Source organism: Pararge aegeria, chromosome 18 (assembly GCF_905163445.1).
Source record: "Pararge aegeria chromosome 18, ilParAegt1.1, whole genome shotgun sequence".
Taxonomy (NCBI): domain Eukaryota; kingdom Metazoa; phylum Arthropoda; class Insecta; order Lepidoptera; family Nymphalidae; genus Pararge; species Pararge aegeria.
The window spans coordinates 6,287,092-6,311,843 of NC_053197.1; the positions used below are offsets into that span (position 1 = coordinate 6,287,092).

Consider the following 24,752-nt stretch of genomic DNA (forward strand, 5'->3'; position numbering starts at 1 on the left):
ACTCTGGATGAACACACTGTACTGTGTAAGTTGAACATACTGTAAATCTATATATATAAAAGAGAAAGTGTGTGGGTATTTTCCGTATAGGTCCGATTTCAATGAAACTTTCAGGGAATTTCCGAATTGACTTGGCGAGTAATCCTGTAAAGTTTGGTGACGATCGGAGCACTCCTATTTTTGAACTGTCAAATACAGCTTTTATTTACTATGATGATATTCTATTGTTGGGTGTACATGGGTGTACATAATGATCTTCACCCGCTCGAGAAGAGAATAGAAGAGAATGAATACGGAGAGAAATAAATGATTATGAGATTATTATATTATGAAACTTAATTAAAAATTTAATGATGTAAGTTTATTGTTTAAATAAAATAAAGCAAAATCTAGCCCGGAGAAGCGGGCTGGGTACGCTAGTACAGTATGAAAATCAAGCATAATTTGCTATACACCGCGAAAAGAGCGCGCGATACTACGCCAAATACTTTCGCGCGGAAAGGAAAAATCATAGAATTCCTCTCCAACTCACTGTACGGCGTACATTGCACCATTGATTATTTATCTACTTAGATAAAGCAGCGCCGGTTTACAACACGCCAACTTGACTTTTGACTTTTCAAACCTCTGATATGCATGAATACCGTTGAATACAAATTAAATAATGACAGCTTTATGGGTTTTACGGTTTCTGCGGCCTGAAACCCAAAAATCTGAGATAATCAGAGCTAGTCAGAATATTCTATTTTTAATGTGCTTCGTGTAATTGTTTAACTTTATTACAAAGCTTAATTAACTAAATGGCAGGTAAGTTAAATGACTTCATAACTAAAAACTTTTATTTGCAAGGCGAAATTCATATTCAGTTTCATAGTTAAATTTATCACTTAAAAGCTCAGCAAGTTCGTGACTTTGTTCCCGAGAGTCATCTTACGGGCTTATTTTCTGGCTACAATCTCAAATACTGGTGGGACTTTGAAGATTAAAAAGTTCTAAAGATATTTTCCGAAAAGTTTTTGTTGTTATAAGGTTTTCAAGCAGTTGTCGTGTGTGTGAATACAAAACAGGCTAATATTAACATATAAAACGTTATTATTCATGTTTCTACATATCTCAACTTCATCAACGTAAAGTAAGTTTATCTTTGAAAAGTATTTGTGTCACAAAAAATTCATCTATTATTAGCATCGTAGGTAGCTTCTTTTTTCCTCCATTATTCATTCATCATAAATATACCCTTCAGTTGATGATCGCAAAAACCACTGATCCTATTGAAACTTTACCACCAGAATCAGTCCCACCGTGTTTATCAGTAATTACATGTAAAACTAAAAACATTATGTACTTATACAAATGTATCCTTATTTTTCTATTCAAAAATACAGCCATTAAATTATAAGTCTCATTAATGACTTCTATTAAAAAAACAAATATAAGCAATAATTATTGTAATCAAATATAATAATAGATTACTTATGCTTATTTAACATAAGCAGCTACAACTAGACAATTTGATGAGATGAAAATGATGACAGTAAATTTTTACGATGCGCGCGCACACCGTCACAAAAAACTGACACCCTGAAGTCAGCTATAGTCAACGTTTTAGTTTTTCAAAAAAAGGTTTGACAGTGTACACTTTCAATTGACCAAGTCTGCGGGCTCATTCCGGTGATTTAACTGATTCAATTGTAGAAAAATCTCAAATGTTGAGTGAAACTTGGTTGTCCTATAATGAGATAGCTAGATAATGCGTTATTATAAAACTTTCAATGTATTAAGTACTTTTTTTCTATTGTTAGTGTCGTTTTTTCTACAAAAGTAGAATAAGGCGAAAGATAAAATTTTTGAAAAGATTTTTATCTTGTTACGTAACTCTAACGCGTGTACGTACGAGTAAGTAAACACGTTTTTTTTTCACAAAACAACATAATTTATCATCAAAAATAGGCTCGCAATGTACGATTTATATGTTTAAGTCAACTATTGTTCCGGTAGCGGAACAAAGCGTGCGTAGAGAGCACGTATTTTGGAGAATCTGTGAAATTTTGTCACCGGATTTCAGCAAATTTCATTGGATGTTCAGAACTCCGTAAACTATCACCTACTTCCAAAATAATTTATATACAACATCTATCCATCACGTGGCGGGGCTCGCCTTGGCAAATGCATTTCGGCCCTTCAGTATCATTTGTACTCGATATGGTTTTTTATCGTTATTAATAAGTCGCTGACCTTTACGTCGACAATTAAACAGATTCTTATAGGCTTTCTTGTATTCACTCGACATAACGACGTATATAACCGGATTAATACACGATGAGAAGTACAACAGAATATGGGCTGCAATGTTTATTACAGGGTGGGGTGTTATAAAACGTAACACCTTAATCAACACTATTGGAAGATGGCATAAACAAAAGGATGTCATGATAGCGAAGATCATTGTCCCTAATCTTTTATCTTTGCGCGATGGTAGTGAAATCTTAAGCATTGCCATTGACCTTTTTAAAACATTTCTTCGAAGTTTTGGCGGTCCGGATAGCTCTAACGTATCCTCATCAGTAGTGCAGTCTGTTTCTTCGTGTGGTATCTCTACTTTTTCTGATTTTTCATTGCCAATATCTCTTAGAGGTATATCCTTGCCATCTTCCTCACTGTAATCACTATCGAGTGTAGTCACTTTAACAGTTATTGATGAAGAGTCACCTGTAGTTGTATCTTGATTACTTGAACATGGAGAATTTTTATTAGTATCTGAGTTCTGAGATTGTTTAGTGGCTTTCCGTACAATAAAGTATATTCGGGCGTAGCATAAAATTATTGGAATGCATGGTAAACCAAATGATGCTATGAATAGAAATTGCTTCGGAGATCTCTTGTTTTCATCGGGAACTATTGAGCATGATCCGTTTATGGGGTCCAAATCAAAACGACCCCATTTACCTAAAATTGTCGGTAGCAATGCTAATAGGGGTGCAATCCAAATAGCGGCCAGCATAATTTTTAAATTTCGTTTCTGATAAATTCTGAAAACAACAAAAAAAATATTTTGAAGTGCAATAATCATCGTTAAATCCTGACCATGCGAATATGCGGAGCAGTAAAGCGTTAGTTTTTACACGTTATTTATATGTATACAAGTACCAGTTGCCTAAGAGTTCATGCGTTTTACAAACAGTCAAACAAGGAAAAAAACATGCACTCTGTATCATCTATTATATTAGTATGGATAAAGTGGTTAGGACTTCGACTTCACTTTAGGGGGTCAGAGTTCGAATCCCAGCACGAACCTCGAACTTTTCTATTATGTACGTTTTTAATTAATTAAAATATCACTTGCTTCAACGGTGAAGGAACACATCGTTAGGAAACCTGCATGCCTGAGAGCTCACCGTAAGGTGCGTGGAGTCCACCAATCCGAACTTGGCCAGCGTGGTGGATAACGGCCTGGAACCCATCTTAATGTGGGAGGAAGCCTATGTACTGTAGTTGCATGTGGGTTATTAAAAAAATAAATATATTATGAAAATACACATCGCCATCTAGCCCCAAAGTAAGCGTAGCTTGTGTGGCGGGTAATAAGATAGCTGATGAATATTTTATGAATGTAAATCACATAAATAATAATTATAATATTCTGACAATGGAAAACATTCATGTTCATCACACAATCATTTTTCAGCTGTGGGAATTGTGTCCAAAGCCTCAGAAAGAAGGGTCGCCGCCCACTGCGCCAATCGGCTGTCAATAATAATAATATGATGGATAAAATTAATTTTGTCCGAAATTGTATGAAATTGTTTTAAAAATAACTTACTTGCGGTATATTCTTGGAAAAGCAATGATGATATATCTATTAATGGTAATAGCTAAAATTGTGAAGATGGAGACTGCAATGAGGATGTATCTTGTAGGGGGGTACAGCCGACAGAGGACTCTACCGTGAGTCCATGCCCGGTTCCAGAAAGTACTACCAGATAAAGCCGGAGTTATACAGCAGAACAGAAGGTCAGCACATGATAGGTTCATGATAAATATCGCAGTAGCATTACGAACCTGTAAAAAAAAGATATAGATTTTTTTATTCCACCGTAAGTTAGCCGTACTTCGTACTTGACCGTACCCCTAATCGGTTTCTACGCGATGTACCGGAACTCTAAATCAATTCAGACACGGCCGAAGCCTCCCACCAAACTAGATCAAAGAAAATTCAGAAATTATAAATTTCCAAATTGCCCCTGCGGAGAATCAATCCTAAAACTACAGCGCTCACTACTGCGCCAGGGAGGTCACTACCATCCCTCTAGAGAGCATGGGTCTCCTCCCATAAAGTGAAGTGTTTGGCATATATTCCACCATGCTGGCCAAGTGCGGAACACTATGGAGAACTCTCAGGCATGGAGTTTTCTCATGATGTTCTCCACCACTAGTAAAGCATGTAATATTTTATTCGTAAAACCCTTCTCGTTGTGGGAACCCGTAGTAGGCCAGTAATAGGTTGATGTTATGATGATGATCCCAACAAACGGCCCAGGACCTTGGATTTTGGAAAACCCTACAAAATGCCTTTGTCCAGCATTGAACATTCGGTTGATATGATGATGATAGCTCCGAAATGTTAGTGGTGCGTGTTGGGCATGCGTCTCGGTCATCGCGAAAGCAAGGTTGAAATCATACCTAGGCTTGATAGCCTGATGAGGGCATCATCATTAGAATTAAATAACTACACCAAAAAGACCATTGGTTAACCAACCACTATGCTCCTATAGGTTTGAGCGTGATATCTAGCCCTTTTAGATAAATGGGCTATCCAACCCTAAAGGAATTTTTCAAATCGGGCCAGTAGTTCCTGAGATCATCGCGTTCAAGAGAACAAACAAGCAAACTTTTCAGCTTTATATATTAAGTATAAGATTATCCATGGTAATTACCGCCATCATCTTTATACAAATTAGATGATTCATCAAAGATGGCTTCTAGCCATTTTTGATGTTATAAAAAAGTAATTTTATTTAATATCTTCTCGGTGATCGAAAAGTTTCCGCAAAAAGTCCTATAAGGGCAAATTTTGGGTGTTTAAATGTGACGTATGCGTCAAATTTATATACAACGTGTAAATGAAAACCGAAATATTACTTCATATGCTTTAGAGGTACATTATTTACTGTCTCTTTAGGCTTATCTGTGAAAACGAAACGCTAATAGTTTTTGAGTAAACCACTGCCATAGTTATTACTGAAAGATATGCAAAATTAAAATCTAGTGACTCCTGTCATTTTATTAAGTACGCGTCGCGTGTCGCGTAGCGTAGGTACTACGCGCGTGTCGGTCTTTTATCTTCAATAGGGTTGTCACACACTTAGAATGTTATGGATTAGTTTGCATGGAAAACTAAATATGCTTCTTTTGATTTAATATTTTTACCGGGAGATTCTTTATGCACCCTGCAACAGAATTTCATAATTCGGTTACACGTTGTATATGTATAGTACTTGCATACTTGTTAGGTAACCTATAACTTATTTTTCTTTAGGTGTCTTAATTTTGTTGATTGAAATTTACCGTTTACCAGACTGTTGAGGAAATTTGGTGTTTTGATAGATTCTGAAATAGCCCTGACAGCGGCCATATTACTTCACTTTATAACATAATGATGAATTTACACTATTATGATTCTCAACCGTTGCGTTAGGAACATTTAAGAGGAAAACTTTACACAAACACATGTTCAATTACAACTAAATACGTATTACGTGTTAGTAAATCCGATAAATCACTAACCTTGCGTCATCAAAATATTTTATTTTGCTAACAGTCTTACATGACGTAGTTTTAAACTCTCCCAGAATATATGTAAAACCCAAACCGGGATCATATCTTGCTAAGGTCCGACATGTTGAGGTTTCGTTATTGAATTAATCTAAACTTTGGGAAGAACGCAACAAACAAATGGAAGTTTTTAACTACAATTTAGTCCTTGACTTAAATCTCACCCGAGGGTTAGTGATGAGCGGCAGATGGTAGCGGGCTAACCTGTTCGGGGTATGGCAGTTACCAGCCATACCGCCAAAATCGGTTTCTACTTCATCGTACACCTCATCGTACATCGCACGACATCGTACCGGATAGCTAAACACTTGGAGGCACGTCTTTGTAGGTACCTAGGAGGCTTAAGAGGCTCCCACCAGACCAGACCAGAGTAAACTCAGAAATAATAAATTCCCTAATTGGATATTTTTTCGGAGGAAAATTGAATATATCGGCTAGAATTCTCCTCCTATACGGGTTATATATCAATTTTAGGGTATGCAGTGCTTTTGTGCGTGTATGAAGTGCACGCCACTGACACCAACCACAGTGCACGCCGCTGCGCCAGGGAGGTCGTACAATGCTTTAACAACTTAAGAAATATGGTGTATACACAAAAAATACTTGAGAACATTCATCATAATCATATCAACCCATTACCGACCCACTACATGGCACGGGTCTCCTCAAACAATAAGAAGGGGTTCAGGCCGTAGTCCACCACGCTGGCCCAGTGCGGATTGGTGGACTCCACACACCGTTGAGAAAATTATAGAGAACTCTCAGGCTTGCAGGTTCCCTCACGATGTTTTCCTTTACCGTTGACGCAAGTGATATTTGAATTGCTTAAAAAGCACATAACTGAAAAAGTGTGAAGTGCGTGCTGGAATTCGACTAGGCCAACGAAATTAAAGTCGAAGTCCTTCGCACTGCGCTTATACTCAATAATAATATAATAATGGAAACGTTAATAAAAGTTAATAAATTTCTGAATTTACACTGTATCTTAAAAAACTGGTTCCAATATCGCCATCCCTTTTTAATCTATTCAAACAAAACACACTTCGGCTAGAATATATCATATTGCGTTAACAAAAGTAAATATATCAAGTAACTTACCCTTTTATATCTTGCCAATGCCACAATAGTAACAATGTTTCCAGGTATACCGATTATCATCGAAATAACGCAGCATGCGTAAGCAAACTTCAGTAAGCCGTCAGGATAACCTTTGAACAGCTCTACTGCAGCGTAATCAGCATCAGAAACGAGAATTCTTTGAGTATCATTAGAATATATATCACTTTTATTCAATAAAGATTCCATTCTTTCTTCTATATAATATATCAATTAAATTAATATTGTTCAATCAATTAATATTGTTGCTATTTTACAAAAATTAATAATATAACACTTTGCACGTCTTCAGTGTAATATAACATCAAATGAATGATATTCAATTTTACAGTTCACTCGTACTGGGTTTGTACAAAGCATGTATTTCTTTTCCTGCTGAACCGATTTTCAATTTGATCATTAAGTCTTGCAAACTCAATTTCAATGATTGTTTTATGTTACGGCTTTGATTCAAGGAATTTCGAATTTCTACTTTTTTATAGGTACTTTTAAATGAAACGAAAGATTCAAAATCATCTTGTACTAAGAATAACAATTCAGGTAATATAAAGAGTAACAAGTTGGAAAACTCGTACAAAACAAAACAAATGCATGTATTAAACAAATTATTACTTGAGAAAACATGCATTCTAAAATCAATTCATCAATAAGTAGAATTGCACACAAAAACGTAATAATTTTATGTTGCTATAATATATTTTTGTGCTTATTGAAGTTATACTTCTTTTGGCGCGTTAGGTAAAAAATATCAGGGTTAAAAGTCACAAAAAAGCGACACCCTAAAGTTAGCCATAAGTCACACATTTTAGTTTTTCAAAAAAAACTTTCAACTTGTTTCACTCTCAAATTTTAATGTTGAGTGAAACTTGGATGTCCGATAATGAGATAACTAGATAATGCGTTATAAAAACTATCAATGTATTGAAAACCCTTTTTTATATTGTTAGTGTCGTTTTTTCTACAAACGTAGAGTAAGGCAAAAGATTTTTTATCTTGTTACGCCTAAGAAGTATAATCTCTAACGCGTGTACATAGTATACACACGTTTTTTTTGTGCTTAATTAATAACAAATCATTTATATATAGTTATTTGAACCACAGAAATAAGTCAATGATTTCTTAATATTAATTTGACATTTAAACAAATTTTTGTACGCTTTTTGATACTCATTTGACATAACTACGTATACTACCGGATTAAGGCAACAGGACACCCAAAGTAGAATTTGGGCTGCTATATTCAGTTCAGGGTGAGGATTTATTCCATGTAGTATAACAGTTATTACTGATGGGAAATGGCACAAGCAAAATGATATCACGATAGCTAAAATCATTGTCCCTAATCTTTTATCTTTACGCCTTGGTAGAGAAAAATACAAAAATTTCATAGATTTTTTAAATATATTCCTTTGAATTCTTGATTGTTCTGTAGATTCTGGGATTTCTTCGCCTTTATTATAATTTGTGAAACTTGGTGCTTCTAATGTTGATTCTTTAGAATGTTCTGATTCCTTAGCGATGGTCTCCAAAAGAATATATTCTCTCTTCTCCTCGGTGTCATTACTAGTGACAGCTGTAAAGTTGTTTGTTGAAGAAGACCCGTGTCTTGTTGTTTCTTCAAAATTTGAACATCGAGCCTTTTTTGCTGTATAACGAGATTTTTTCGTAGTTTTTCGTACTACGAAGAATATTCGCGCATAACATAAGATTATGGGTATACATGGTAAAACGAGCACTGTTATAAACAGGAATTTCTTCGGTGACCTGTTGTTTTGATCAGTAAATACTGAGCACGGTCCATATTCTAAGTCTAAAGCAAAACAACCCCATTTCCCCAAAAACGTTGGAATCAATGCTAATAATGGACAAATCCATATGGCGGCTAGCTTTATTATCATATTTCGTGTCCGATAAATCCTGTAAACAAGCAATATAACTTGAGTATGTTGAAATTTAAAAAATAACAAAACATGAAGTTGTGTTCCTTTTAAGGTTTTTTTTGAACTGGCTTTATCATACAATATTTTAACATACCCACTTAATTCACTTAAGTGGGTATGTTAGAGAACAAAGTAAAAAAGTACCTACTCTACATCCATTCTTCTTAAATGTATACAACAAGTTTGTAATTGTTTCAAATAAAATACCATTAAAATCGTTTTTATATAATCATACAATAAAAAGAGGCGAAAAAGTTTGAATGACGAAGTCGCAAGTCACAACCGCTAGTTATTCATTGTTTATCACATAAAATTACAAAAAATAAACAATAAATATTTCACAACAATTAGCATGCGATACCAAATTAGCATTCGATTACAAATTTTGCATTTTTATTTAGCGTTAATTATTGTGTTCAACATTAGTAATTGTGTCGCAGTTAGTAACGAAAGTTAATAAGTAATATTCTCACTTACTTGCAGTATAATCTTGGATATATAATAAGGATGTATCTATTAATTGTGATGGCTATGATAGTAAATACCGAGACGGAGATCAGTAAGCATTTTCCTAACGCATACAGCTGACAGGAAACTCTACCATGAGTCCACGACCGTCCCCAATAAATGGAAGTTGCTAAAGGCGGATCCAGGCACAGTATTAGCAGGTCCGCGCATGACATGTTAATTATAAATATAGCGGTAGCATTGCACACCTAAAAAAAAATTTTTATTTAGGTATATATTTGACGGCCAACTGGCGCAGTGGGCAGCGACCCTGCTTTCTGAGTCCAAGGCCGTGGGTTCGATTCCCACAACTTGAAAATGTTTGTGTGATGAACATTAAGTGTTTTTAAGTGTCTGGGTGTTTATATGTATTTTCTTAGTATTTATGTGTATATAATTCATAAAAATATTCATCAGTCATCTTAGTACCCATAACACAAGCTACGCTTACTTTGGGGCTGGGTGGCGATGTGTGTATTGTCGTATATTTATTTATTTATTTATTATTTATATAATGAATCCTACTAATATTATAAATAAATGCGAAAGTTTTTAAGGGTGGATTGATGGATCAGTATGATTGAACTTGGTGGTAGGAGATAGGATTTTTTGAGAATAGACTCACCACGATGCAATGCTCTGACGTGAGTTTTCTTAACTATAAATATACAAAGTGTAACTAACTGAATTACGAAATTTTATTAAAGGGTGCATTAGTTATTTCATAAGGAATCTCCCTGAAAAAATACTAAAACAAAAGAAGCATATTTATTTTTCCATACAAACTAATTTGAAGATACAAGACCGACACGCGCATAGTACCTACGCTATGCGACGCATACCTAATAAAGTGACAGGAGTCACTTGATTTCAAATTTGCATGTGGCAAACTATGGCAGTGGTTTACTCAAAATCTGCTAGCGTTTTGGTTTCACGAGATACGGTAAATAATGTACCTCTAAAGCCTGTTAAATAATACTTCAGATTTCATTTACACGTTGTCTGTTTATAATTAAATAAAATACTACACTACTACTACTACTACAGTGATATACCACTTCAAAACGGCAAAATTAACAGTAAGTTTAACTTATCGTTGCTATAGATGAAACTTTAAAAATATGTATAATACCTAATTATGTACTTACTTTTTTATAGTTCGCCAATGCAATTATAGTAATTAGGTTTCCAGGAATTCCAATTATCATGGCAATCACACCACACACAGAGGCAATCACAAGTAACCTGTCAGAATAGCCGTTATATAGCTCTACTGCAGCATAATCGGTATCAGACATGACAACCCATTCACTGTTGTTGTTAAAAATTCCACATCGGTTCGGTAGGAATGCCATATGTATAGATATAGATAAAGTTACAATTGAAACTTAAAATTAATTAACAATTTGCACGTCACACGGGCAGAAATATTTGGGATTGATTGTCACACAATTTAGTTTCAACGTAATGTTTTTCCTATTTGATAAAAAGTTTCCTTCTCGTTAGAATAAAGGTCGTTTGTCAGTTAGTTTGTTTATATTAATTAATTGCATGATTAAATATCTGACGATATCGCAGTGCCAGTTCTGTTTGGTTCGGTTGTCCGAACAAACGGTGGAGTGTATTATCCAAACATTAACAAGGTGGTCTAATTATATGATACAGATAGCAGGAAAAATCATGGGCAAGAGCAGCTACGGACAGAAAGTCCTGCCTACACTAGGAGAAGGCTTTTACCGCCAAAGGCGGTCCTTGCATAAATTTAAAACTTCCTTAGTTTAAAGTAAAGTATTACTCACCTAAACAGTTACATATACAATGGTATTTAGAATTTAACTATGTAAATTTAGAATCTAACTAAAATTACACGTAAACCGTTGGAACAATAAAGCTATTATTATTATTTTACTTATCTACAATAAGTAGGAAAAGAATAGCACTACTAAATTCAATCTCCCATCTGAAGATTTCGGATTAGATTGATTACGTAAGACAGTAGCAGACTCATCTATTAGAAGTAATAAAACTCCTATACATGATTGGTTTCTGCGGGACCAAAACAACAATCTGATCCATTCACATCTTTATATGAATGGTGTACTACACTGATATCTTTTATTAACACTGGACAGGCTCTTGTCATTCTGTTTTTGTCCTGAAATGAGACAAAAACAGCTGAGATCATACCATGCTGATATGATATGATCTTAACAAAGTAGTTACCTACTATAACATTCGGTTTTCAACAATTACTTACAATAAGAAATTCGAAAAAATCAAATTTTAGAAGAGCTTTTTGTGACAGATCTAAGTAAAGTATTACCGCCAAATTTATTTCTGATGTCAAGCATGATCAGTGTTGCCAGAATGTTACCTTTGTTACGTTATACGTATTTTACGTTACTTTTGACCATTTGATGTACTTGTTACACTACTCATAATGCTACTTTTAGTACTTGATAAGTTTTTAAATATCATTACATTGTTAATTGGCGCACTTGACTTATATTGGTGTCGTGTTTATAGTAGGTATTATCGTCGCTTTCAACATAAAATAAGGTTATGTTACTTTTGGTAAAAATGGTTTGAGACGTCATGTGTAGCAACTGGCAACACTGAACAGAACTGTTGTGTTCTAGTGAAAGTGACCTACGTCATTCAGGACGTAGGTCACTTTGAAGGACGTGTTCCGCCTACCTAGTATCCATCAGGAGTGTATCATCAGATGTGCCAACTTCTTAGTCAATTATTACTTACAATAAAATCATGTTGCAAATTTCAACATTTCGAAAACTTAACATCGTACGAAACCCACTAATATTTGATTTTATTTATCACTACGTATTCTACGTATACTCCTTGAATAATGCGTGAGTATTCTTAAGATTGCATAGATTAAAAGTGCCAAGACGAAGAAAGTAAATAAAAGAAAAACAAAACACCCTCTCCACTGACCGTATCTTCCTATTTATTATCCCCGTATTCGTTTCCTATCTAAGTGATATATTATGGAACCTATCTAAGCTTGACTTGATTTATATGGTAGGCTTTTACTAATTATTTCTTAATGCATGAGCTAAGTTCGGCGAGGGGCTGGTCAGTCTCGGTCTATAAAGTAATTAATCTTACTAAGTGACCTCGTTCATTATTAGCAACGCAGAAGCGGCATCTATTGGTAATTCTAATGACATATTAATAAAACTTTTCTGGTAACTCATCTTCTGATTACACGTTCCTGAAATTTGCTATGAACATTGAAATATCATCCGATAACATCTTATCACTAACCTCATGTTCATCCATGCTCATGTTGTCCTAATCCTAAGGTTGCCGGTCAGAGATCGCTACTGAGCAAAAAGGTCGCCTTATTTCCCTAACTTCATAGTGGTGTAGAAATACTGAATTTAAATAAATAAATAAATAAATAAAATAAAAAATATCCTGCTATAGTGATGCCGTGAGTTCCATGCAATACCAAGATGGTTACTTTAGTCCCTAATTAACTTCTGTCTTAAGTTATAACGTACCTAATTACTTAATGAGCTATCCTAACTTGAGTTGACATTTGCATGAAGACACAACGTTAACCTCACAATTAATACGTGCCGGGCTGCCGGCCTGCATGCTTGCCCCCCTGCCCAAAGCGATCGAATGCATGCGTACCATCCTACTAATATTATAAATGCGAAAGTTGGTGCGGATGAATGTATGGATGGATGTATGTATGTATGTATCAACTAAAATAATGACAATTTACTAACTCAGTATACCACGTAAAATAATAGTTCTTCTTGCTTCTCGATTGACTCATACGCGGACGAAGTCGGGGGGGGTCCGCTAGTATTAAATAAGATTGTTTAGTCTTTATAGATATATAGCATTTATTTATTCTTTAAAATAATTGTTTTATAAATATAACCTAAAATAAACTATTTAAAAGTAAAAGTTTAGTCTTTTATATTTATATAAGGTTAAAAAATTATATAAGCAGTTGGTGTATCTAGAAATCTGGACCGAAATTACAAAATATTTTAATTTTCTTTGTATCCCCCTACACGGGCAAGTGAAAACACAGGATGTCTTCACTGACTTTTCAATAAGTTGTTGGCGAATTTCAATAAGTTGTGTCTGCGGCAGTTGCGGCCGACGTATCAATTTTTAAACCGCCGCTGTGTTTTCAGATCGTTTTCACCCCCGCCACATACGTTCCGTTTAAGGATTTTTTTAATTTATCAACCATAGACTAGTTATTACCGAGCTATCCGACACAAATCGTTGAATCTGGATCCACCCTAAACGATTGGTTAGTATTAAAATCATTTTAATTTCTATAGTTATGTTATTCCTGGTAAACAAAAGAATGAAGCAATAACAAAAATTTATCACTCCATATCCGCATGTTGTCTTGGATAATAATCATTACGAACTATAATCACCTAATGGAACTTTATCAATAAAAACTTTACCTCCTTTTCCTGTGCAACTTCGCGGCTTTATTGTAGTTACTATTATTTTATAACAAGCGGTTGTTTGCGAATTAATCTCGGTACATTTTTTTGGTTTACCGCAGTAACCGGTGCCTCCAGAAAGACAAGTATCTTCTAGAATTCAAGATCGCTTCAGTGGATACATTGAAGAATCACAATGAGACATAGATAGTGTATCTAGTCTAGTGTAGATAGTGTATCTATGTCTCGTGTGATTCTTTACAATATTAAAAGCAGTCGGCCGCGGTTTTACTCGTATTAAATCTTGGTCGTGGAGTGATTATAACACATGATTTTTATGATTTTTTATAGCGTCTTAAATTATTTAGAAGTTAAGTGGGATGGGCGTGTTTTTTGATGTTTTTTTTTCCTCGATACAAATAATTTTAACTATACGTAGTATTTCATATGGCACCATATTACGAAAGCCTTCATACGCAAGTGCAAATCGCACTTAAACGGTTTTTATAAGTACGCACGTTTGAAGGAATGCTGCGTAAACTCTTAATTCTAAACAAAAAGGCAAAATTCGTATCTTGTCACTGGAACAAATTATATATTTGCTTTCTGAAATAAAATTATATAGCATTGCAATCATCGCTCTTCAACCTATCAAAGCCAGAACCGCAAATGGCGGCGGTGAAAGTAAATGAGCCGTGACATTCCGATAAAAGTGTTAAGTGTTTTTAAGCCTCTCGTCTTTTACATAAATTAGAAGATAAAATGCTGGTGGAATCACTTCATCATCATCATCATCATCATATCAACCGATGGTCGTCACTGCTACGCATAGCTCTTTTTTAAGGAGTTCCAATTTCACGGTCTTATTCCGCTTGAGTCCAGCGACTTCCTGCGACTCGTTTGACGTTGTCTGCACAATTCCAGCACCAGAATCTACTCATGGTGATACTCTAAGTGTAACTCTCTTTATTATTAACTGGGTGACTCTGAGCCTTCTTAAAAGACCTATAGTCATTGGTGTTTCTGAACCATAAGTCATCACTGGCAACATGCACTGTTCGAAGACTTTTCAATGAAAATAGTTATTTTTATTTATTATTTTATGGTAATAATAGATAGACCAAACCTATCTTCTTCTTCTTCTGCTTGCGGCTCAGGTTCGGTCCCTGGTGTCACGTCGACCGGCTACGACCTATTGTGACGCCGCTGTCTAGATCTCCCAGCAAGCATTGGTCGCCTTCAGAAAAAGCAGCACTTTCCTTTCTGGAAGAAATTTAGCATCCTCTGGTTGCATTCTGTGCTTCCCCAAAAGAGTGCTGCGTTTATGCATCAGCGCAGGGCAGGAACAGATCAAATGCAGCGGCGTCTCCGCAGCCTCCTTACAGAGTCTACATAGATCCGTGTCCTGCAGCTTTAGGTTGAACATGTGCCTGTTAGGCCCACAGTGCCCCGTAAGCGCTCGCACTAGGATCCATAGGTTTTTTCTGTTGAGTGCTAACATACCTATAGTCCACCTGATCATGAGAGGAAAACTATCGCTTATAAACAAAGCAACACTTCGCAGGGCATGCAAGGAACACGTCCTAAATATTTAAATAACGTTTCTTTAAGCAACTGACAATCAACTGACAAATAACGTTCCTTTAACAAGCTGAGGCCCCTAGAAAATAACAACCGAAGATGGATCAAAACTTATTTACATACTTGACGGTGGCCTGACGATCAAGGTCCAATCAACCGCTTCGTTGAAACGCTCTAAGCAAAGGCCACCACTTTATATCAAAGCTCCACTGGACAAATGGTAGTTTCCTTTATAAACTACTGGTAGACACCTGGTGTCTAACAGTAGTTTATGTAGTATTTTGTAGGACGGTAGCCAAGCATTAAATTAAAGCTGCCCGTTAAAACATTCTGTACCACCGCTTTAAAGGGCACTGCTCTACAAAGCTTTAACCAAGACAATGACAGAAAATTGTATGCAGTATTTGAAAGACAGTGTAGCAAAACTTTCGATACGCATCTCCGATAGTTGACCAGGAAAACTATCTACTCAGTACTATTAAAAGTATTACCACGTGTCAGCAGGTACTATCGAAAATATAATAGAGTTTATAATATTCGATATTATTGAACGTGGAACAATTACTTGTATCGAAAGTTATGCCATCTTCAGTAATATATTATTGCAGATAACCGTATTGTTGTAGATAAGAATATCATGTGTTCCTTATCTCCTTATGCAATATCAAGTTGAATCTATCAATCTAAAAAAATCCTAAGACAAATGAATTTTGATATTAATATCGTGACAATCCGATTTAAAAATGCAACGTTGCAATTTTTTTTTTTCTTACTCCTTATAGGCTGTGAGACTAACAAAATATTCATAGAGAATTCAAACACTACATTGACAAACGTAGCTACATATTGAAACTTTTTCGTTAAAAACATTAAATCATGAAACTTTTATAAATGAATCTGTCGCATTGACAATTCGATAATCATTTGCGTTATATCACGTATATCTACTGAAAATATTAAAAGGATATTTTTATGGTACTTTTAAAATTCAAATATTACCTTTGCCTCTCTCGTAGCCCTGTAAAAGACAATACACTTATCAAGTACTAATGACTAAACCGTAAAAATTGTCTTTATAACAAGAAGTTAGCTGATAATTCAAAATGTTATTACAACTGCCGAAAGGATATTGTAAGTATTAGCAATAGATACATAGAATATAATAAGTAAGTAAAGTATGATTAAACTATTGTCCACCAACACACACTGGGCCAGCGTGGTGGACTACGGCCATTGTGGGAGAATACCTGTGCACTGTAGTGGGCCAGTAATGGGTTGATATGATGATGATGAAAGTATGAGAACCCCCAAGAAGATGATGGAGTTCAAATTGGAGGGGCGTAGAGGCCGAGGACTACCTAGAAATCGGTTCAATGATGTTGTAGAGAGGGAAATAAAGGTTTTGGACATGTCCTTTCATCTCCAAAAGCTGCTTCTGTTCGCCTCGAGTCCCAAGAACTTTGGTGATGAAAGTCCTAAAGTAAAAATCCCTGGCGCAGCTCGAGCTTTGAGAATATTCCAGAATACACCCCTTCGTATGTGGAATCGCTATCACCGTCCATTGAGACTATCGTCATCATGACAACCAATGGACGTGTACTGCTGGGCATAGGTCTTTCGTAGGGAATTTCGAACACGGTCTTATGCCGCTTGGGTCTATCGACTCCCTGCCTCTCACTTCATGTAATCTCTAACCAAAGTTACGGGTCTACGGGTTTACCAATGCTGCGTTTACTGGTGCTATTCTAGCACCTTTTGACCCCTATGTATATCGGTTCCCCGAGCTATGAGCCCCGCCCATTGCATCGCGATCTTAAGTCTCCTAAAATGTGATAACGAATACCTACCAAACAATATTAAATTTCTATTAAGTATCTGAGTTATAGTCAAAGGAGACACTTATCTATTAATCTATCAGAGTCAGCGTCTAGTCGTTATTATCCCTCAAAGATTAATTATTATCTGTACATCACGAGTCCTGAGACGGTATAGTACCTAAATCTATTTATATCCGAGAGTGTCACAGCACAATTAATAATAACTAAAAAATAATTTTAACTAAGGGAATATCTATAACGAAGAACCGGCAGCAAAATCCTCTGTGTGTGTGTTACTACTACCGTCTACTGTGATCACCAGCCCGTCCACCAAGCCCGCGGTGGTTAACGGCAAACTCTCTTTAGTCCAGCCCTGGGCTGTTTTAAGGCAATAATATTAATCTAGCTGCTACATCCAAGGTCGTTAAATTCATAATAATAGGATTATAGGATAGGAAGAATTTTCTGATTTTGTTTGATTTACTAAAAGTCAATTTGGTGATGCCAATATTCAGCGTTTTATACAAAATATCAAAGACGCTTTCCCCTTTCTCTCGATTATTTGACAGTCATTTTATAATTCCGGGCACGGCAATCTATTGTAGAAAAATTGAATTCAAATTTCGAACAGTACGGCGATAATTGGGATAAAACGTTTAATTTTTCACGCCCTACTATTTATTGTTTACTATTTTCTTTTTCTAGTGGTTATTCTTGCTAGTTACTTTAATGACTATATGTAACGTATCGATTAATTTAGCATATTATTCCTTTGTCAAGTACGTATAGGTAGAAACCAACTGTTACTATAAATAAATATAATTTTTTTCATGACAATTTTATCACTATACTACACTACAGAGGAGTGTGGTACCAGAGTCAGTACGTTTCTCAGTTTTTTAAATACACAACAACACTGAGGTTCACAATTTATTTATCTTATTTCAGTAAGTTTCGTGGAAAGGTGGCCCTTGATGAATCCAAATGATGTAATTTTCATAATAGTAACGTATCTGATTTTTGTTCTAAAAATTGGACCTTTCCTCATGGCAAGGCGAGAACCATTCAAAATGAAAGGCTTCCTTATATTGTACAATATCATTAAAATTACAAACTCATCTGTCTTAGCATATAAGGTAAGACATGAATAATTAATGCTTTTTCTTCTAAAACAATTGGGATGGACCTTATCTCTTGGGTATACTTATTTAAAATAGTTTAGGTACGACCTATTCTCAGACTTACTGAATACACACAAAATTTTATAAGCATCGATAAAACATAGGGTTTTTGTAACAAACACTGTGACACGAGAATTTAATTTGCAGAAGAGTTATTGATATTATCTATTTTGTAAGTATATAATGAAGCGGTGATATCCCAGTGGATTGGAGCTCGACTTCACTTTCTGAGGGGACTTCGAATCCCAGCACGCACCTCCATCTTTTCTAAGTTATGTGCGTTTAAAGTAATTAAAATATAACTTGCTTCCACGGTAAAGGAAAACATTGTGAGGTAACCTACATGCCTAAGAGTTCTACATAATGTTCTCAAAGGTGTGTGGGGTTTACCAATCCGCACTGGGCCAGCGTGGGGGGCTACGGCCTTTACCCCTTATCATTGTGGGAGGCGACCCGTGCCCTGTAGTGGGACGGTAATGGGTTCATATGATGATGATGAAGTATGTAATATTAAAGATTCTAGAAAAAACCATATTGTATTAGCAGAATATTATTGAAGATTAGAGAAAAATTGGGACGATAAATTACAAGATCATTTCATTACCAATGGCCGGCTCGTTGATAGAAATTCGGAAATCGGAACGCAATAAATTCAAAAGCTTTATTTAAATAGACTTTTACAAGCTCTCTTGAATTGTTGAACGTCGGCCTTTTTAATGAATTTATCACCGGTTTATAAGCACCCAATACAGAGGAAATAGAAATTATAGTCCTTTAAAGAGAAGTGCGACTGTATACGACTATTTTATATATATTTTCAACTTTGAAATTTCAGTTTCTAGCTTACGTAGTCGACAAGGGTTTGTTTCCGAGAAAATGTGAACACGATGACCGTACTATGTATGTAAGTGATTTAATACAGCTTTTTTTTTTCACCAGCACGAGGTACCCATTGTGTGTAATCTAAAGGGAAGGTCAACGGGAAATTTAAATCCAATAGTGGATGGTTATCCTCATCCTGCCCAGTATAGTAGTTGCACTACCTATCGGATACAATTGCTTTTTTAAATTAACCCGAATCCATTGAAATATACATACAAAATTTCGTCAAAATGTTTCCAGCTGTTTAGGAGGAGCCAGTTGATAAGCACACGTACAAAAGAATTGTACGTAATTGACTTCCACAAATATTTCAAGACCGAAAGTAGCCAAATCGATCCAGCCTTTTCGAGTTTTAGTGAGATTAACGAGCATCAATTCATTTTTATACATATAGATTATTATAATTCATGATAGACACACACTAAACCCTTTCGGCTCCATGGGTCAAACATGTAGAACTTCGTGTGAGAATTATTACCTAAGTCTCATTCAGTGAATGCACAGAATTAAGAACATAAGAATTAAGAACATAGTATGCAGTCATTGGCGTGCACTCCGCAAAAGCACAAAAGCATTGCATACCCTAAAATTGATATAAAGCTCGTAAAGAAGGAGATTTTTGCCCTTTCATGCAATTGACCTGCTGAATGCATACCCTGTTAAAGAACCCGGTGCACGCCACTATATGGAGTGCATTGCATATTGTTTAAAAATGGTGAAAACGCCCCCCGCTCACTTTACAACCGCAAAATGCTAAATGGTATGAAGTGACTAACCGTTTGTTCGATAAACTCTACTAAAGTGGAGTGGTTTATGATGCTTTAATATTAGTCGTGTATACGGTTTCTGTATATCCTTAATTCTGTGTCAATACATTTCACCATACGTTTATTCCCGATGCGTGCAGCAGACGATGATCGTAACAGTTTCATGAACTATTTTCGGAACTGGTTTAATCTGCAGATGTCAATTAAACTGTATTGAGACTGATCGATAACTGTGAGAGCGAAGGAATTACAGAGTGAACCGCTTCTCGAATCTATCCGATTTCACCCTATCGTCCTCAGTCGCAATAGCATTGACCGTAAAGGGTCCCATACACAGGCAATGCGTTGCAGCTATATATTGCACGGAGAACGCATCGATCTATTAACGCCTAAAAAACTGCCGTTTACACATACCTATGCAATGTGCGATCGATCGCTATGTCTTTTTTGCATTAGGACGTGGCATCACAGAAAACTCGTTTAAATAGTAAGTACGTATATGCATGTGGCTTGTAACTTTTGCAAGTAGCATTTGCATGTAGCTTGCCACATTCACTCCTGTAAGTAAATTGGGTCAGTAACTTGCGCTCGTGCATCGTGCAAGTAACTCATGATGGTACCTCGCTTGGTGCGAGTAACGCGTGAAATAACGGACGTTATGTAAAAGTTACAAAACTAAATTCTTGAAGACTTTCACGAAAGTTCTTGCAGTTGGAAACGCGCAAGATTGCATGTAATCTTCGGAACCGGCTGCAATGTTGCATATGTAGTTGTTTAGGCAAAAACGTGCAACCCGTCGCTTGTGATGTTGCTTGCGACGGATTGCCCTGTGTATTGATTCCTTAAATACTTCATCATGTCACCATGTATTGGTTGACATGGTCAACCAATACATTGGATTTTCAATGCAGCTTTTGTAGGGCTTTCTAAATACCTCAAACCGCCTGTGTCCTGCAGCAGCGGCTTCCTGCGACTTGTTTGATGTCACTCGTCTACTTCGTTGGATGTCTACGGCTGCGTTTACCGTTGCTAGGTCGCTATTCCATCAACTTGAGATCCCAACGTCCATCGGTTCTTTGAGCTATTGCCTTCACTTCTATGGGACTCCTCATTCCTGATCATTTGATCACGCAGAGATACTAGGTTCATAGCTTTCTCCATTTCCCGCTGAATTATAATATATATAATGATCCTGAGCCTTCTTATGAGACCTGTATCCATTGTCATTTGCTCACAGATAATCGCTGTGCTCTATTGGAAATATATGGCGACGAAAATTTTGGACCTCTTCGACACAGTGTTCTTCGTGCTAAGAAAAAAGTCTTCTCAGATCACATTCCTCCACGTCTACCACCATGTGTTTATGGTGGTCATCAGCTGGTCGAGCTTGAAATATGACCCGTCTGACCACTGGGCTTTTATGGCGGTGGTCAACTGTACCATACATGCGATTATGTATACTTATTATGGACTGTCAGCTATGGGCCCTACTTACGCAAAGTACTTGTGGTGGAAGAAATATTTGACATTGATGCAATTGGTAAGAAGAAGAACAATTGATATTTTACGTGATTATCACCGGTAATAAGGATAGAAGTCATCTATCATCTGTATGAAAAACTTCCGCCAGGATCGTTTTGGCTGCAAAACTGTCCATAGATAATAAAGGCTATTTTAATGTCCGCGGGAACGGTTCTCTTTTCCGGGATTAAAGTCTTCTTGGTCCGTATACAGAATGCTATATCTGTACCAAAATCAAGATAGGTTCAAGGGTAGAGCCACTAATAGGTAGTCTAGTGATTAGAATATTCGACCGCTAATATCAAGTTCCGGGGGTTTCTGTAAAAAAATTCTCAATATCCTACATGTTCCGGAGTAATTGATGTTATCTGCTTCGGAGAGCACATTAAGACGGTATCAGATGTTATCCAGTGGATTGTATGTGATTGTAAGTGGTAGTAGTCAATCTACATGTAGGCACCTGCGACTTCGAAATCATTTTTTTGCTTATAGTAGATAGATAGATAGATAAATTCTTTATTGCACACAATTAAGGGATAGAGATAATATATATTGAAAACATAAATACAAGAAAAATAAAAATGCGCAAAGGCGGTCTTATCGCTTTAAGCGATCTCCTCCAGACAACCCTTAATGAAAGAAGAAAATGATTATGGAAACGGGATAGTGCAATATTTAAAAACATCATCAATATATTTACAATAATACATAAATAGCTAATATAAATACAAATAATATAGACATAAATACATACAATATATATATATATACATACAAATGCATACAGAGCAAATATATAAGTTTATGACTCCGTAGATAAATAGTATTCTTTTAAACGAAATTATAGTACCGTGAAACCTTGTTAAGTGAGACCTGGATAAATGAGAAACCTCTATTATTGAGAGTTGCAACGAAGTCCCGGTTCTTTTTCATTAAATTACCTCTGTTAATGGGAATTTTTGAACCTGGTTAAATAAGATTTGAATTCTAAGACTTTTTCGATGTTTACCTCTAATTGAGACTCTGTAGCTCAATTACCTGTATAAGTGAGACAAATTAATCAGGTTTCAACACGTTTTCACGTGTTTGTTTACATACATTTCTCGTCGTCATGTACATTCATAACTACATTAAATTCATAACATCAAAAATACGCATTTTTATTAACATTTCCACCTCTAAAAATGGAATAACGGCACATTTCGACCTCTGTAAGCGGGGACCTCTGTAAATGAGGCAACTATAAATTTAAACCTGTTTAATTGAAAAACTGGATTATTGAAAACCCACAATAATTGGTACATATGTCTTGGTCCCTTGAGATCCCAATTAACCAGGTTTCACTGTATTATTGATGGACCTAGCAGATGTGCCCCCTAATAAGTGGAAAACCATTGTGTATAAACAGGGCAACACTTCGCATGCAAGGAATATGTCCAACCAAGTGCCGCCCTATGTCCTCTGTCCTGTGTGCGGACACAGGCTGCGTGGCGGCAGAATTAATAATAATAATAAATAAATATACTAGGTCAATACACACATCGCCATCTAGCCCCAAAGTAAGCGTAGCTTGTGTTATGCGTACTAAGTGACTGATGAATAATTTTATGAATAGTATACATAAATACTTATAAAATACAGATAAACACCCAGACTCTGAAAAACATTCATGTTCATCACACAAAAATTTACCAGTTGTGGAAATCGAACCCACGGCCTTGGACTCAGAAAGCAGGGTCGCCCAACTGCGCATATTATATATTTATTTATATATTTATTTATTTATTAATGTTCGATATCCGCTAGCGTGAAAAATTTATTCGTACTTACATGAATACCGAATTCAATAAAAGCTAACTCTCGCCAATTTTAACAACTTTGCAACCCTCATCAAGAATAACATTCTTGGTCGAATAGACTAATTAAATTGTTCCTCCTACCATTAACATTTCATTGTTGTTTTTGTAACATTCAGCTTATAGTTATCGCCTACTTATAACTAAATTTTAGACAGATTGAGAAACGACTGTCTGGCTGGAAAGGAGACCAAATTTTTAGTTTAGATAGGTATGAAATTGTTTACCAATAACTGCTTTAGGTATTCAGCGTAAAGATTTTGTTTTATTAAGTATCTATAAGTTTTTGGAACTTTTATGCAACACCAATATGCCGGCTTCATCATCTAATAAGTAGGTACAGCTCTAAGTTAGTTGAGCAACATTGTTAAAACTAGAAGTAACTATATGAATATAAGGATCCTGTAGAAAAAGTGCCAGTAAAACTTTGATAACTAACTACTAACCTTGAATAATAGCTAGGAATATCTAATGATTGTGAACACATATTTTGACCAAATTTATGGAAACTAGGCAATTATATCTGGTGCAATATACGGACTAAAAATCCTATTTGGCAACAGCAAAGTACGAGTAACAATGATTATGTTTTTTTAAGATTTAATTAAGTTAGTTTAAAACCTAGTCAATGATAGTCAGTTGTCTAAAAAGCTTATGAAGACTACTTTGTTTATTTGCAGATACAATTCAAGATAATCATATTGCACATAGCAATCCAAACCTACACTTCCCCCTGCCCAATGAGCATGGTATCCTACTGGGTCGGCGTCTCCAACCTGGCCATATTCATGGGGCTGTTCACTGACTTCTACCGAAAGAACTACAGGCTCAAGAGCGTATCCCTTGTTTGTAATAGACAAGCGATAGATTAGAAGTTCTAATATATCAATATTTGAGAACCTGAATATATTTTAGGCACTAGTCCTAAAGTCTGAATATTGATTGTAGATTTAAGGCAAGGCGAAACTAACAGTCAAACGCACGTCCCCAATGACGTGCAACTTTACGTCAAATCATAAAATTCAACGGTTGGAACACCAGTCAGTCTGGCGTGCTGGCCACGGGACGTTCGCGTCGTGTGATGATTTGAATGTCCGTGGTCGGCATTTGCACGGGAATACTTCCAAGCTCAAGTAGGACGCAAACACGCGTTAGTTTAGCTTTGTATTTATGCGCCACAATATGTTTAAGGTTAGAAGAGTAAATATATTTTTTAAATGGACACCTATTCATGCGTTTTATTTATGTAAACTAAGTTTTCTTCGTAACATTATGTCTTAGCTATGATGATATTATTATTAAGT

At 35.9% G+C, this 24,752-nt stretch overlaps 3 protein-coding genes across 3 annotated transcripts; 1 reads left to right on the forward strand and 2 right to left on the reverse strand.

The window, feature by feature from the left end:
* Positions 1-1,837: 1,837 nt before the first annotated feature.
* Positions 1,838-7,137, reverse strand: LOC120631742 (G-protein coupled receptor moody-like). Its single transcript, XM_039901422.1, has 3 exons — positions 6,931-7,137; positions 3,821-4,059; positions 1,838-3,029 (listed from the first exon to the last, which is right to left on the reverse strand). The coding sequence occupies exons 1-3, from the start codon at positions 7,135-7,137 to the stop codon at positions 2,141-2,143; spliced, it is 1,335 nt and encodes a 444-aa protein (XP_039757356.1). The 3' UTR covers positions 1,838-2,140.
* A 323-nt stretch (positions 7,138-7,460) lies between these two features.
* Positions 7,461-10,750, reverse strand: LOC120631744 (G-protein coupled receptor moody-like). The gene is made up of 4 exons (XM_039901424.1): positions 10,544-10,750; positions 9,366-9,604; positions 8,326-8,865; positions 7,461-7,470 (listed from the first exon to the last, which is right to left on the reverse strand). Exons 1-4 carry the CDS (start codon positions 10,748-10,750, stop codon positions 7,461-7,463), a joined length of 996 nt encoding a protein of 331 aa, XP_039757358.1.
* A 5,648-nt stretch (positions 10,751-16,398) lies between these two features.
* On the forward strand, positions 16,399-24,494 carry LOC120631613 (elongation of very long chain fatty acids protein 4-like). Its single transcript, XM_039901263.1, has 5 exons — positions 16,399-16,555; positions 18,190-18,377; positions 19,258-19,326; positions 21,309-21,611; positions 24,129-24,494. The coding sequence occupies exons 1-5, from the start codon at positions 16,528-16,530 to the stop codon at positions 24,318-24,320; spliced, it is 780 nt and encodes a 259-aa protein (XP_039757197.1). The 5' UTR covers positions 16,399-16,527; the 3' UTR covers positions 24,321-24,494.
* The last annotated feature ends 258 nt before the right edge of the window (positions 24,495-24,752 follow it).